Source organism: Camelina sativa, chromosome 11, assembly GCF_000633955.1.
Source record: "Camelina sativa cultivar DH55 chromosome 11, Cs, whole genome shotgun sequence".
Taxonomy (NCBI): Eukaryota; Viridiplantae; Streptophyta; class Magnoliopsida; order Brassicales; family Brassicaceae; genus Camelina; species Camelina sativa.
The window spans coordinates 17,092,494-17,109,278 of record NC_025695.1 but is presented as its reverse complement, the minus strand read 5'-3'; the positions used below and the strand labels follow the sequence as shown (position 1 = coordinate 17,109,278).

General features: G+C 39.8%; 2 protein-coding genes across 2 annotated transcripts; one reads left to right on the top strand and one right to left on the bottom strand.

Annotated features, from left to right (window-relative positions):
- LOC104723636 (histone-lysine N-methyltransferase ATXR3) lies at window positions 341-11,941 on the top strand. Its single transcript, XM_010442025.1, has 20 exons — window positions 341-661; window positions 853-3,370; window positions 3,535-3,591; window positions 4,006-5,127; window positions 5,339-5,709; window positions 5,789-6,322; window positions 6,401-6,501; window positions 6,903-7,950; window positions 8,043-8,114; window positions 8,237-8,347; window positions 8,448-8,548; window positions 9,078-9,177; window positions 9,309-9,404; window positions 9,627-9,794; window positions 9,879-10,004; window positions 10,150-10,203; window positions 10,334-10,581; window positions 10,670-10,778; window positions 10,862-11,164; window positions 11,255-11,941. Exons 2-20 carry the CDS (start codon window positions 1,009-1,011, stop codon window positions 11,432-11,434), a joined length of 7,263 nt encoding a protein of 2,420 aa, XP_010440327.1. The 5' UTR covers window positions 341-661; window positions 853-1,008; the 3' UTR covers window positions 11,435-11,941.
- On the bottom strand, window positions 12,443-15,953 carry LOC104723635 (formin-like protein 3). The gene is made up of 6 exons (XM_010442023.2): window positions 15,611-15,953; window positions 14,903-15,473; window positions 14,357-14,828; window positions 14,071-14,270; window positions 13,748-13,983; window positions 12,443-13,663 (listed from the first exon to the last, which is right to left on the bottom strand). The coding sequence occupies exons 1-6, from the start codon at window positions 15,746-15,748 to the stop codon at window positions 12,812-12,814; spliced, it is 2,469 nt and encodes an 822-aa protein (XP_010440325.1). The 5' UTR covers window positions 15,749-15,953; the 3' UTR covers window positions 12,443-12,811.

The window sequence follows — 16,785 nt, the reverse complement described above, 5'->3', positions numbered from 1 at the left end:
AAACAACGTATCTCATCATATAAATCTATCCAAAACCGCAAAACATGATACAGTTCATATTTGCTTATTTCAGTACATTTTTGATTTCTTCCCCTCAAATATCATATTGTCTACTTGTTGCCATGTAACTTCATCATACTATTTATCAATTTCATATTTCATATCTCTGTTTTTTTTTTTGGATTCATATCCCAATTAATTAAGGTGAGAATTTTTTTTTTATAAAGAAAAGTGACATTTTCAGTAAGTAAAAAATAATTATACAAGGAAAAAAAAAAGTAATTAACACACGACGGCTTTCGTCTTTCAGAGAAAAAAAAAACATAAGGGAGAAAGAGAGAGAGAGAGAGAGAGAGAGAGAGAGAGAACACAAACGATACAGAAGAGAAGCGAACGTCGCAATAGAGAGAAACAACAACGCCGCGCACAGAGATTTTTCCCGGCGAAACGAGAGCAATACAGAGAGAGAGAGAGAGAGAGAGATTTAGTGAGAAGCTTTCTCTAGGGTTTTCTTCTCGATTTCTCTTCCTTTGACCTCGATCTAATTCCCTCTTCGTTCCTCGATAAATTATTCGCCTTCTTTCTCTTCGTTCATTCGTATCTCTCTTAGCTCCATTCTAGGGTTCTTGATCCGTTTCTCTTAGGTTTCGTTATCTACCCGGTAAAACTTTTCTAGCTTCAATTCGTTTGTTTTCGCGTCTCCTCCGTCTCTTCTATTTCGTCAATTTGGTCCTTTGTAGGGTTTTGAGATTTCGTCGTTCTTCCTTGCCCCTTTTTGTTTCGTTGGGTTAAAGCTAACCCTACATTTACCTTTTGTTACTGATTGTGTTTTTTTTTTTCTGGGTATTTCAGGGTTGGTGAGTTTAGTCCGGCGTGTTGGGAGAAATTGGCGAACTTTAGCGGTGAGGTTCTGAAGCAAAAGCATGAGTATTGATTTCCCCGGGAAAGGGGAGAATTAGTGGGGAAGTGTTTTTGGTTACTGAGAAATTTTGGATTGGTGTTTCCTCCATGAGCGATGGGGGTGTCGCATGCATGCCTCTACTGAATATCATGGAAAAGCTTCCAATTGTGGAGAAGAAGACGACTCTTTGTGGAGGCAATGAAAGCAAGAGTGCTGCTACTTCGGACAATGGTCACACATCTATCTCAACTAAGGTTCCGGAGTCTCAGCCAGCTGATGATAATAAACCTTCAGCGTCTCAGCCAGTTAAGAAGAAGAGAATTGTTAAGGTTATTCGTAAAGTTGTTAAGAGGAGGCTGAAACAGCCGCAGAAACAGCCGCAGAAACAAGGAGAGGTTCTGTCGAAAGAACAGACGACGCAGGTAGTGCAAGTACTCCCTGCGGAGTCACAGTTGCCGCCCAAAGAGCAGGAGGTGAAGAGTGAGTTTAAAGGAGGAACTAGTAGTGGGAATAAAGAAGTTGAAAACGGTGGAGATTCTGGGTTTAAGGATGAAGTGGAAGAGGGTGAATTAGGTACGTTAAAGCCTCCTGGGGATTTGGAGAATGGTGAAATCTCTCCAGTAAGGTCATTGCAGAGGAGTGAGATCGAAAAGGGCGAGATTATTGGGCAGACTTGGAAGAAAGATGAAGCTTCCAAGGGTGAGTTCAGTTATCTAAAATATCATAAAGGGTATGTGGAGAGAAGGGATTTTCCCGCAGATAAGAACTGGAAAGGAGATAAGGAAGAAAGAGACTTCAGATCATGGAGAGTTCCCAGTGATGAAATTGAAAAAGGGGAATTCATCCCAGACAGATGGCAAAAAATGGATAATGTAAAAGATGATCATAGTTACGCCAGATCTCGTAGGAATGGAGTAGACAGAGAGAAAACGTGGAAATATGAATATGATTATGAACGTACCCCGCCCGGTGGAAGGTTTGCAAATGAAGATATCTACCACCGGAGAGACTTCAGAAGTGGGTATGACAGGGCTACAAGAATCAGTTCTAAAATTGTTATAGAGGAAAATTTACACAAGAGTGAATACAACAATCCCAGTAATCTTGTAAAGGAGTACTCTTCTACTGTGAACAGATTGAAGCGACATGGAGCTGAACCAGATAGCGTGGAGCGCAAACACTCCTATGCTGATTATGGGGATTATGGGAGCTCTAAATGTAGAAAACTTTCAGATGATTGTTCACGCTCTCTTCACTCAGACCACTACTCACGGAATTCTGCTGAGAGGCCGTACAGAGATTCATATTCATCAAAAACTTCACCTCTGGATAAGTATCCTAGAAAGCATCAAGACGCACCTTTCCCTGCCAAGGCTTTTTCAGACAGGCATGGACACAGCCCTGCACGATCTGATTGGGACCCACATGACCGGTCTAGGTACTATGAACACCGCGATAGAAGTCCAGTCCATCGGGAGAGATCACCATATGCTCGGGAGAGATCACCATACATCTTTGAAAAGTCTGCACATGCTCGTAAAAGGTCTCCACGTGACCGCCGTCACCATGATTATAGAAGAAGTCCAAGTTATTCTGAGTGGTCACCTCATGATCGCTCAAGGCCCAGTGACCGCAGAGACTGTACTCCTAACTATATGGAAGATACCCAGAGTGACCGTAACAGGCGTAACGGGCAAAGGGAAATAAGCAGGAAAAGTGGAGTCCGGGAGAGGAGGGATTTTCAGACTGGTACGGAGCTTGATAATAAGCACAAATATAAGGATTCTAATGGAAAAGAGTTAAACTCATCAAGCAAAGAATTGCAAGGTAAAAATATTCTCTACAACAATAATCCCGTGGTTGAGAAAAATTCCGTCTGTGATTCATCCAAAATTCCAAGTCCATGTGCAATGGGAAAAGAGCCTGTGCAAGTTGGTGAAGCCTCTACTGTAGAGTTGCCATCAATGGAGGTAGATATGGACATTTGCGACACACCACCCCATGATCCTGTGGCGGCTGATACATCCTCGGGGAAGTGGTTTTATCTTGATTATTATGGCATGGAACATGGGCCTGCTAAGTTATCTGAACTCAAAGCTCTTATGGAGCAAGGCGTTCTTTTCTCTGATCATATGGTTAAACATTCAGATAATAATAGGTGGGTCACTATTGAAAATGCAACATCTCCTGTGGTCAACATGAATTTTCTATCAGTCGTGTCAGATGCAGTGACACAGCTCGTCAATCCTCCTGAAGCTCCTGGTAATTTATTAGAAGACATTGCAGATACTACAGAAGCAGTGTGTATTGAGCAAGAAGTTGGAGATTCCTTGCCTGAATCAGTGTCCGTACCAGAAGCTAATGAATTTTTAGTAGAGCATGGTGAAGATTTCCAGATTGATAAGAGGATTGCAAATCTCTTGGAGGGTTATACTATCACTCCTGGCAAAGAACTTGAGACACTTGGAGGTACCGTAATAGATGTACATATATATATGCTTTTGGGCCACAAAATTGATGCTTTTCTTCCCAAAATGCTAGCAGTTATTAAGAGCTTTTTTCTTAATATATTTAGCTGATTTCATCCCGAGGCTTCTATGCCCTAAGACACGCTTATTTTTATCACTTTGCAGAAGCTCTGGAGGTTAAAGTGGAGTTTGAAGAGACCAAAGGATGTGCGACATCTGAAGGTATGTTTGGTTGGCACCACTTGCACTTATGTAGCATGACATCATTTTTATCTATTTGCTTCTATTTCTTTCTGGCAGTTTCCGTTCCCAACTAGCCAACTTCTCCCCCTAGCAGAAAACAGAACAAAACAAACGTTTCTACTTGTTAGATATTTTTATATTTATATATGTAGTAGATCGTCTTGTAGTGTTTGAATTCCTTATGCAAATATGGGCATTTCGCACGAAAAAGTGTCGGGAAGTGTTTGATGTTTGTTAAAGATGTAAATATGTAATAGCTTACTGCCATATGATTGGTTTGTGCATGAGCATAGAGATTCATTTAGACGACATCAACTCTGAATACTCATAGCTTCTTCTAGAGCTGCATTTTTTGCATGAAAATACTGAAAATATATACTCTGGGACTTGCAGGTATCACCTGGCGTCACTATCAAGAGGCAAATAAATGGGATCTGGTGGATGAAGAGTTGTTGGGATGTTCAGAGCCCATGAAAAGGGGGATCGAAGAATATAAGTCAGACGATGTTTATGGTTCTGAGAGTGATGAGATAGGCAGCTGGTTTTCGGGTCGTTGGTCTTGCAAAGGCGGGGACTGGATAAGACAAGATGAAGCTTCTCAAGATAGATATTACAAAAAGAAAATTGTTCTGAATGATGGTTTCCCATTATGCCTGATGCAGAAATCCGGCTATGAGGATCCTCGATGGCATCACAAGGATGACTTGTATTATCCTCTCAGTAGCTCTAGGCTTGAACTTCCCCTGTGGACTTTTTCTGGCGTAGATGAGAGAATTCAGACGAGAGGAGTAAAGGCTAGTTTTCTGTCCGTTGTTAGGCTGAACGCTTTGGTTGTTAATGACCAAGTTCCACCAGTTCCTGATCCCCGAGTAAAAGTTCGTGGTAAGGAGCGGTGCACTTCAAGGCCTGCTCGTCCATCCCCTGCGTCTAGTGATTCCAAGAGGGAATCAGTCGAAAGTCAATCAACAGCTTGCAATGGTCAAGATTCGGAGGGACTTTGGAGAACTGACAGATCTGTTAACACTCCTATGGATCGGCTGTGTACGGTCGATGATTTGCAATTGCATATGGGTGATTGGTTTTACACGGATGGGGCTGGGCAAGAACAAGGACCTCTGCCATTTTCGGGGCTCCAGATATTGGTGGATAAAGGTTTCATTAAGAGCCACAGCAGTGTCTTCAGGAAATCTGATAAAATCTGGGTCCCTGTTACTTCTATCACAAAAGCTCCTGAAATCATTGCCAAGCTTCGGGGGAAAACCCCAGCTCTGCCTTCAGATTGTCAAGGCCTAGAGACACAGGGTTTCAAGCGTTCTGAAATGGACACAAGTCTAAACTCGTTCCATGGTATGCACCCTCAGTTTCTTGGTTATTTCCGTGGGAAACTTCATCAATTGGTTATGAAAACATTCAAGAGTCGGGATTTTTCGGCTGCCATAAACGATGTTTTAGACTCTTGGATCCATACAAGACAGCCTAGGAAAGAGAGTGAAAAGTACATATACCAATCTTCAGGTATGCATAACAACCAGATTTTAGACATAATCCCGTTCTTCCTATTAACGAGTACTTTCTTTTGCCCAGTACTTTCTTGGTTTATAACCTTGGGTGGTTGTCTCCTTCTTTTCCTCATTTACTTCTGGTTTTACCTACATTCTATTCTTGCGTTCAAATGTATTTTAACATTTTTCACTCCTCTCTTTTGCTTTTGGTTCTTAAACACCAGAATTTGATTCTTGCTATACGAAAAGAGCTCGCTTGATGGCTGGTGAAAGTGGAGAAAATTTTGAAACGGAAGATACACAAATATTTCAGAAGGATGAGTTGACATTTGAGGATTTATGCGGGGACGTTGCCTTCCATGTTGAAGGAAATAGATCCCCTGGCACTGTGGGGATTTATTGGGGTCTGTTGGATGGCGGTGCATTAGCACGGGTGTTTCATTTGTTGAGATATGATGTAAAATCACTTGCATTTGCTTCCATGACTTGTAGACATTGGAAGGCCACTATTAATTCATACAAAGATATTTCAAGACTAGTTGACTTATCTTCTTTGGGTCCCAACTGCACAGATTCTAGGCTCAGGAGTATCATGGTAAACACTCTAAGCTTTCCGTTTACAGAAATTGAGTTATTCCAATATTTTGATTGATTAGACATGATATTTCTTGCAGAACACTTACAGTAAGGAGAGGATAGACTCGATAATTCTGGTTGGTTGTACAAACGTGACTGCCAGCATGCTTGAGGAAATTCTTCATTCATTTCCCCGTATATCTTCTGTAGACATCACAGGCTGCCCCCAGTTTGGAGATTTGACAGTGAATTATACAAAAGTAAATTGGCTCAGAGGCGAGGATACTCGATCAGGTGAATTGCATTCCAGGATAAGGAGTCTGAAGCACACGACAGATATTGCGAAATCTAAGGGAATAGGGGGCGATACAGATGATTTTGGTAACCTTAAGGATTACTTTGATCGAGTAGAGAAGCGAGATTCAGCCAATCTGTTATTCCGAAGAAGCTTATACAAACGCTCAAAATTGTATGATGCAAGGAGATCATCAGCGATACTATCCAGGGATGCTCGTATCAGGCGATGGGCAATTAAAAAGTCAGAACATGGGTATAAGCGAGTGGAGGAATTCCTTGCTTCAAGTCTTAGGAGCATCATGAAGCAGAATACTTTTGACTTCTTTGCTTTGAAGGTGCTTTCTGGTACTCGTGTCAGCTATCTATTCTTTATCATCTGTTATAAATAATCCTAATGTATTTTTGGGTATCAGGTTTCTCAAATCGAGGAAAAAATGAAAAATGGTTACTACGTTAGTCATGGATTGAGATCTGTCAAGGAGGATATCAGCCGGATGTGCAGGGAAGCAATTAAGTATGATTTCTTTTCTTTCTTTCTTTTTTTCTGTCTGAGAAGCTTATCGTACTACATGATTATGCCAATAGCACTCAAATCTATTTTCTGCAAATTATGGATAAATTACTTCTTTGCTATTGATCTTCTGCCCAACAAGCAATATGTTGAATGGCTGCTGATGTCCTTTCTGGGGTATGGGTATGATTACTCAAGTCAATGTTCGTTTTCTTGCCATTTGCTCGGTTTTTGGCCCTCCATTTGTTTGGCTGTAGAATTGTTTACTTCTAACTCTTATGCCTTGCCGTTGAATAATTGAATCCTTAGTTGTTAAGTAGGAGGTAATCTATTGTAAAAAATGTAAAAGCTAATTTTCCATTTTCTTTTGCAATTTTGCTTCTGACACTATCTTATGTATCCAGGGGTAGGAATCGTGGGGGCTCGAAAGACATGAACCGAATCATCACACTGTTTATTCAACTTGCCACGCGTTTGGAAGAGGTCTCTATGGTTACTTCTTCATATGGAAGAGATGAACTAATGAAGTCATGGCAAGATGGCTCAGGGCTCTCATCAGCCTCTAAGTACAACAAGAAGTTGAGCAAAACAGTAACTGAAAAGAAGTACATGAGCAGGACTGGTGACACATTTGGTGTAAATGGTGCTTCAGAGTATGGAGAATATGCATCTGACCGAGAAATCAAAAGGCGCTTGTCTAAATTAAATCGTAAATCCTTTAGTTCAGGTAGTGAAACATCTTCTGAACTCTCTGACAATGGCAAGAGTGACAATTATAGCTCAGCTTCGGCTTCAGAAAGTGAATCGGACATCCGTTCAGAAGGTCGATCACAGGACTTGCGCGTCGAAAGATACTTCACAGCAGATGAATCCTTTGATTCTGTGACCGAAGAGCGTGAATGGGGTGCACGTATGACCAAAGCTAGTCTTGTACCACCCGTTACTAGGAAATATGAAGTGATTGAAAAGTATGCAATTGTCGCGGATGAGGAAGAAGTGCAACGTAAGATGCGGGTTTCTTTGCCAGAGGATTATGGTGAGAAGCTTAATGCACAAAGAAATGGCATTGAAGAGTTAGATATGGAACTTCCTGAAGTTAAGGAGTATAAACCAAGAAAGAGTCTTGGCGATGAGGTTTTAGAGCAAGAGGTTTATGGAATCGATCCTTATACCCATAACCTCTTACTTGATTCAATGCCCGGAGATTTGGACTGGTCACTGCAGGATAAACATTCATTTGTAGAAGATGTTATCTTACGTACCCTGAACAGGCAAGTTCGGCTGTTTACTGGATCTGGAAACACCCCTATGGTATTCCCTTTAAGGCCTGTGATTGAAGAGCTCAAAGAGAGTGCTCGTGAAGAGTGTGATATACGAACTCTGAAGATGTGTCAAGGCGTTTTAAAGGAAATAGAAAGTCGTTCTGATGATAAATATGTTTCTTATCGGAAGGTATCGATTTGTTATTCTTTCACAAGTATCCCATCAGTTTATATAAAATTTGTTTGCTAATCTGCTTTGTTGCTACTATTTTGTCCAATTAGGGCCTCGGTGTTGTGTGCAACAAAGAAGGTGGTTTTGGAGAAGAAGATTTTGTTGTTGAATTTCTTGGAGAGGTGGGTCCGTAGCTTTGTAGTTTTATGTTGCTGCAGCAGAAACATTTTCTGAAGTTCATCATTGAAACATTCTTTTAAAGGGATTTCTGAACTTATACTTTGACTTGTTTTGGATATTGTAGGTTTATCCTGTTTGGAAGTGGTTTGAGAAGCAAGATGGGATTCGTTCCTTACAGGAAAACAAAACTGATCCTGCACCAGAGTTCTACAATATATATCTTGAGAGACCAAAGGTATGATGAAACTATGATGTTTGGTATGATGAAACTATGATGTTTGGGCTTGTATTTAATATTTTAGACCATGTTCTTACTTTTTATGTTGCACGGGCAGGGTGACGCCGATGGATATGATTTAGTTGTTGTTGATGCCATGCACAAGGCTAACTATGCAAGTCGAATTTGTCACTCTTGCCGACCGAATTGTGAAGCTAAGTAAGTTTAAATTCTTCCCTCTGCAATCATCCAATTTTTCCAGAATTCTGGACTCAGAGAGCAGAACCAAGTGACAGCTGTTTGGATTAGTTTCATTCAAGATGCATGCTTAAACTAGCCTGCCTAAGTATGATCAGATCAATACACGGATAATAAATGATTANTTGATTCAATGCCCGGAGATTTGGACTGGTCACTGCAGGATAAACATTCTTTTGTAGAAGATGTAGNATTTAGAAATCTGTCTATTGCGTATGAATGTATCTCCTCTGCACATACGTATCTGGGAAGTATCGTTCGTTTCTTATGCATACATACATTTTTGGAAAAGTGGAGCGGAGAACACTTTGTCTATTGCGTATGAATGTATCTCCTCTGCACATACACGTATCTGGGAAGTATCGTTCGTTTCTTATGCATACATAAATTTTTAGAAAAGTGGAGTGGAGAACTCCCTGATGCTTGTTTATATATTTGATAAATTGTATACAATTCACTCATTTTTCCCTTTCTCATCTGGTGCTTCCAGGGTTACTGCAGTGGATGGACACTACCAGATTGGTATCTATTCTGTACGTTCTATTGAATATGGCGAGGAGATAACTTTCGATTATAATTCTGTAACTGAGGTCTGTTCATCCCTCTCCCTTCTTTTATGCAGCTCGTACTGTAGCAAACTATATTTCGTTGGATTAATCGTATTGTTCCACTCCACTGTCTAAAGAATGATTCTAAAATAAGATTCTTGTGTATGCGACAGAGTAAGGAAGAATATGAAGCGTCTGTTTGCTTGTGTGGTAGCCAAGTATGCCGTGGAAGCTACTTGAATCTCACTGGTGAAGGTGCATTTCAGAAGGTACTTGTGCTGTTAACAAATATATGATTATATTTCTGGTGTCAAAGATACATGAGAGTTAATGATATTGTCTCTGTTTATGGAGTTTAAAAGTACTAGAGGTTTGCTGTATGCGCTCTTTTACTAATAAGCTAAATTGTTCATTTGTACCAAAAATTTTAAAAATCCTTTCTTTTATCCCTTGAATATCAGTTGAATTTTCTGAACGATATTTGTTAACAGGTATTGAAGGATTGGCATGGTCTGTTGGATCGACACAGACTGATGCTGGAAGCTTGTATACTGAATTCAGTTTCAGAAGAAGATTATCTTGAGTTGGGAAGAGCTGGACTGGGAAGTTGTTTGCTGGGTGGGTTACCAGATTGGGTGATTGCATATTCTGCTCGTCTGGTTAGTCTTGAATCATTTTATGTTTGTTTGTCACATCACTACATGGGATTACAACTTCTGACTGAAAGTTTCTTGTGCGTAAAGGTGCGGTTCATCAATTTCGAGAGAACAAAGCTTCCCGAGGAAATTCTTAAGCACAATCTAGAAGAAAAGAGGAAATACTTTTCAGATATACACCTTGATGTTGAGAAAAGTGATGCTGAGGTTCAGGTGAGATTATCACTCATCTTAACCTTTTGCGGGTTCTTTCAGTCGCTCTCATACCTTATGTGCCTAAGAGTTGTGTTAGCTTTGGGGTGTTCTTTGTTTCTCTAACTCTTATATGCTTATTGTATCTGTAACTTTAACGCGACAGGCTGAGGGTGTCTACAATCAGAGGCTCCAAAATTTGGCAGTTACACTTGACAAGGTGAGTGCAATCTCTCATCATGAAATCAAACATAATATTATCTGCTTTGCTTTGCCTTTACACTTTTTGTGCAAGTGTTTTGATATGTTTTTCCCAAACGAGGGTAGTCTCTAATTAGTATTATACACAGGTAAGATATGTTATGAGACATGTGTTTGGGGATCCCAAGAACGCCCCTCCTCCGCTTGAGAGGCTCGCTCCTGAAGAAACAGTCTCTTTTATTTGGAACGGGGATGGCTCCTTAGTTGATGAGCTTCTTCAGAGCTTGTCACCACACGTGGAAGAAGGCATTCTTAATGAACTCAGATCCAAAATTCATGCCCATGATCCATCTGGATCTGCTGATGTCCTAAAGGAACTTCAGAGATCGTTACTTTGGTGAGTACATCTATCATGTTAGTATTACGTATGCTTGAAACGCTCTTACGTAACAGTGAACTCATATCAAAGATTATTTCCCATGAAGGTTGAGAGATGAGATCCGAGATCTCCCATGTACATACAAGTGTCGGAATGATGCCGCAGCTGATTTAATTCACATATATGCTTATACAAAGTGCTTTTTCAAAGTTCGGGTAAGTCGTTTCGCTTAATTTGAGTAACGAAATAATAAATCTTGTTGAACTTCTTCTAACAGATGGGTCTTGATATGTCGCAGGAATACAAGTCCTTTATCTCTTCTCCTGTACACATAAGTCCGTTAGATTTGGGGGCGAAGTATGCTGACAAGTTAGGTGCAAGTATCAAGGAGTACAGGAAGACTTATGGCGAGAATTATTGTCTTGGGCAGCTAATTTACTGGTACAACCAGACAAATACTGACCCAGATCTTACATTGGTGAGAGCAACCAGAGGTTGCTTGTCTTTACCCGATGTCGCTTCCTTCTATGCAAAGGCCCAGAAACCATCGAAGCATCGTGTTTATGGCCCGAAGATGGTGAAAACTATGATTTCACAGATGGTAATTTCTTTCTTTAACACACTTCTGAAATGTGTTTCATCTGTCTTTTCGCTTTTCATGACACGGTTTTATTTTTATCTGTGTGTACAGTCTAAGCAACCTCAAAGACCGTGGCCAAAGGATAAAATATGGACGTTCAAAAGCGCCCCAAGAGTATTTGGAAGCCCGATGTTCGATGCTGTCCTTAATAATAACTCATCACTTGATAGAGAACTGTTGCAGTGGCTAAGAAATAGACGGCAGGTCTTCCAAGCGACATGGGATAGTTAGGTAAAAATCTTCTCTTTAATTTAGCAAGTTGCCCTTTTGGGAAAGCGAGTAATCAGGGCAACACATAGTTACTATAAATAGTCTCTTATCCATGACCAAAGCCATTCACTTCAAAGGTCCTCAGCTTTCCCCTCATTCTTGTGTATAGCTTTGCCATATATGTGATTTTGGAAATTGATAATAACTTTGGGTTAGGGCCATCGTTATATTCCTGGTAGATTAGGCTCACATAATTTTCAGAGAGGAGAATCATTTGACTAGGGTCTCTTCTGTTTTTTTCTTTTTTGTTACCTTATATTAATAAATAGTTAATCTATTCGTGTTCCTAAATCTGTTAAAGCTTGACACCAAAAAGAAATGGAAAAAGATAAGTTGAAATATATATTTTGGAAGTTTGTATGCAACTGTTTTGTTTTTGCTGGTGGCAACTGGATTATACTGAAATAGCAAGAAACCGGATCTTACTTGTAAAGCCATCTTTGTGTCATAATGAAATGGTAGGATTGACAGTGGGCATTTGTTAGTAATCTGTATTCCTACCAATTGATGTGTAAAATCATTTGTGTTTTTACAGTTGAAGTGTAAACATCACAGCTAGGTATGCTTGTGTATATGTACCCAAATTAGAATAAACAAGATGTGCAAATTGTTGTTGAGAAGGTAAAGCACTGAAACAGATCAGGTACTTACTGAGATTTCAGAATTTCCCAACTCAAAAAATAGTTAAATTATATCTAACCAGTTAGTTCTGACTCAAAATGGTTGAAATTTCTAACCAGTTAGGTCATAGTTACCCCGACGTCATAGTCATATTTCAGAATAACCAATACTATCAGCATATTCATTAGCTTGTGAAAATAGAACTTGGCTCGAAGAATCTTCTCAATGATCTCACTCGTATACCTTAGAAGCCTCGACCAAGATGGTGGGATTTTCATAGATTGTCGATACAAAGCAAAGCCGCTGTCTCAGTCACCAAACTTGATAGAAAGTAAGGATAAGCTTTGGCTCCATACCATCTCACATAACTTTTCTTCTCATTGAAGTTTTTATATAAGACTGAAAATAAACAGAAAGTTCTTCTCAAACACATTTTTTTCGATCGACATCTAAAAACACGTATCATCTATCTTTTTGGTTCACAAATAGGGAAATAATAATACAAATATACGATGTAAGTAAGATTTTCAAGAAAACATAATTAATATCGAACAACTTTGATCTTCGCAACAGCTACAACAAACTCACTAGTTTTCCACGCCTTTTTGTTAAACATAAAACTTCCGGCTTCCTCCTTTTTTTTCTTTTGTAAGTTTCCGGCGATCAATCTCTTCCCGGCGTGAAGGAAACCTAAACGGCGTTAACGTTATCAAAAGACTAAGGAGATAAACTACCCTCATCATCGTCTGAATCATCCGAACTGTCCATTCTTCGTTCAGCAATAGCCGGAAACAAACGTTTTCGAATGTCCGGAGATGGTTGAGTACTGTCCGAAGTCCCCATTTCATTCTCCTTCTTACCCGACCGGTTCGTAGTCTTTGTAGTTTCTTTAACTTCTCTGCAAACTTTCTCCAACATAATCAAGAAATCGCGCACTATGGCGAACACTCTCAGCCCTTCGTTCTTGGCTGATTTGCCATGGAAATAATCAGCAGAGCTTTTCACCAACGCCATGATCCTCTCTTCTTCTTCTCTCAACCATTTGATATCAGCATCTGCACGTTCGATAAATCCAGCTAATGCTCGTTCGAAATCACTCTCTTCGTCCATAGTTTTCAAGAACTCTCTCGCGTTCGTTAGTGAATCGCTTAGATTTGTTAACGTTGCAGCCAAGCCATCAGCGTCTATGATTGCTGCTTTCTTTACATCTTCAAGCTCTGTTGTTAACCCCGTAACCACTTGAAGACCAGTGCTTCGGTAACGCTCTAACGACTGTGGGCTAGAATCTGATGCTGAATCGTCTGTTTTAACGCTAGAGAAGCTTCGGCTTGATCTCTGGAGGCGGAGTGCACGGACACCTTCAGAACGAATGATCTCAAGAACAACGAAATTTAAGAGTGTGGTTTTGCCATCAGTTCCTTTGACGTCAGAGAGTTTTAAAAGAGTGTCAAGTTTAAAAGCCTGCGCATCACCGCGGAAGGTTCCTACGTTCATACGGTTTCCTGTCTTGAGAACTGCTTCTAGTAGTTTCAAGAATAGTCTGCTGTTTCTGAGTTTCTTGCAAGCCACCTGACGACACAAAGACAGAAACAGAGAAATTAGTAAAGTGAATGGTAGATTCTTGTTTTCAAGTGTCTTTATTAGCTGAGGTACCTCAAGAGTTGCGAGAGATTCTTTGAGGCCAGAGACTTCTTCTTGAAGTGAGATCATAAATAGAAGTGACTCTATACGTTTAAATGCAAAAGGTACATCAACAAGAATTTTCAAGAACCGCTCTGCTGGACCAAGTAGGTGAAGATCTCCTGAGTATAATCTAAGTTTGAGTTCTTCTTCTTGAGTTGGAGCCATCTTCAGCAATGTTTGTAGAAGCTCTACTGGGAGCTCATTACCTTATGACATACCACAAGAAGAAGACACGTTCAGTCCTAAACCAAAGGACCCAAAAGCCACTAAATGGTGAGACGATTATATTATACCTTCTTTGATGGCATCAACAACTTCCTCTGTTGTTACATTCAAAGCTCTAAGAAGAATAGCTAAGTTTTGTGCTTTCCTAGCGTCTATTATCTGTATATATTGGACAGGAGACTCGCTAGCGGAATTACTTCTCTGACCAGTTTTGTTTTTGTTGCCATCGTTGTAACCGAAAAGATTCTCCATCATCTCTTCATTGAACCTGAAATCAGAACGTTAAGTTTAAGCATGCATGCCCCGGGAACAATATTAAAGAAGTAGTACAAGATTCCACAATTCAACTCTTACTGGAATGAACCAGCGCTGATCTCATGCCAAACCATTTTCTGATCAGGAGTAGCCATTTTATCCCAAAAGAACGGCTTTAGTTTTGTCTTTGGAGCTCCATTCTCAGAATCAACATCAGATCCATCTCCAGAGGAAGTATGTCCTTGACGTTTTGGAGCTGCACCTTTCGGTGGTAGAGGTGGAGGACGAGCAATCTTAGGAGGTGGAGGAGGCTGAGGTTTAGGAGGAGGAGGGGGTGGTGGCTGTGGAGGTGGATCAGGAGCAGGAGTAGGGGCAAGAGGAGGAGCTGATCTTCCAGGTGGAAGCTTCAATGGAGGAAGTCCAGTGGAAGAAGTAACATCAGCTGCTGTTGGAAACTCATTACCATTTCTCTTAAAAGATACTCTAGAAAGAAACGACCTCTTTTTTGAACTAGCAACACCGAACATTCTCGTGCTAGTGCTTGCAATGGTGGGAGAGTTCTCAGTAGATCCTGAAAAGTTGAGTTTACATTTGTCAAATGAGTTTACAAAGACATTATCAACACTGCAAGAAGCATGATCATACCAGTTGATAAACGTAGAAGTGGTCCTTCATCTCTTGGACCATTGGCATTTTTACGATTGCATCTGAAGCAACACAAGAACATCAATGCAACAAGAGCAAACGTTAACAAAGCAGTTGAAGCAACAGCGATGATAAGTTTCATCAATATATCATCCTTCTTCTCCTTTGGTGGAGGAGGAGGACCCGGAACACTTCGGCTAGGAGCAACACTCGGTTTTTTTTCCTCGCTTGGACCAGGACTCAAATCCTCATCCGGTGTCTCAGCTGATGAATCTGAAGGTTGATTTGGGGTTGGAGCGCTTGCAGGTGCAGCCAGATCATAACTTCTAGGACTCGGTGCAGGACCTGGCCCCAAACGTGGCGCAGGTCCTGGCGCATAAACCGGTCCTGGTACAGGACGGGAAGCTAACTTTGGAGCAGATACACTAAACTTTTGTCTTTTACTGACCAGCTTCCTTCTTGGATAGGTCGTAGATTCGCCTTGAGATTCAAGAAACCAATTCTTGAACCAATGCCAATAACATCTCTCATTCTTCGAATTCGGATGTTGAGAAATCCATGTTTGCTCTGCCTATCAGTAATGAGAAATGCGTCAAAACAAAAAGATCGAGAAAAAAAAAAAAGCAATTCACTAGATTGTAACCTAAGCAAAAATGTTCATACATGTTCTTGGATATGAAAAAAAACGAACAATGACAATAAATTTACCACATCGATAAAATCTTGATTCACGGAGAGGGAGAATGACAAGAGATTCCCTACACCGTCTCGAGAGATAATCTCCTCGGAAACACAAACGAAAACAACGAGAGAGATCGCCAAAAACGTTGTTCTCAATCTCCCCATTCAACTTGTTCGTATTGCGTTTCTCATCTCACGGAAAACAACAGGATAAAAGCTTACGTTCACGGAGCTTAATGATCTCGCTGTCGTAGTTCGCCGGAAGCAAACCGCCATGCAGAAAAGCTCCGAACCCGTCCGAACGCTTTTCTACGGCGCCGAACAATCGTAACCACAAACGAAAAACTAAAATTTGAAAGAAAAAACGAAAGAGAAAGCTCTGTTTCAAGATTATTTTTTTCTCTTTGAAAGGAAAGCTTTTTTTAGATGATGTGACTTGTTTTGTGAGTTAACAGAAGACAATTTTGTTATGACCTTTCTACATATATATATATATATATATATATATATGACCTTTAATTAAAAGTTGTAAAATCTTATCTAATGATATGTTTCCAAGATTAAACCATCAGCTTATTTATTTTGTTGGTAAGTAATCAGGTAGTTAAAGTATGTTGACAAGAAAAGATAAGATACAAAATATGTTTTATATGCAACTTTATACAAAAACAACGATGTGTCATTTTGACACAATGCACACGAATTAAGAAAATTATTAAAAATTTTATTTTACCTTTTACAAATACACTAAAAAAAATATTTATAATTAATTAGCTTAAATAATAAAGATAAAAAATATTTAATTTTAAAAACTGTATTGAAAACATAAAATAACACTCTTTTGTAACAAGAAAACACTCATTGTATGAGTGAAACAGAAAAAGTATATTATACTTAAAAGAAATCGTCAAAAGTCAACTAATAAAGAAAGAAGTCTTATATATTTTTCCAATACTCCAGAATGTTAAATCAATTATATATTCGTTTATGGTGTATTCTACGTTTAACTTTAATTGTGGTAGTTCGAGTACAATTTACACATGAATTTCGGATGATAATACATTAATATATACAATGGGAAGTCCCAAGTTCGAAGTTCGAACATAGGCTACAAAGAGGAGACTAGTTTGATTACATTGTCTGGTCTTTGCCCTTCCGAACGTAGGTTAATTAAAAACTAAAAAGTGTGGCTGGTCCATTAT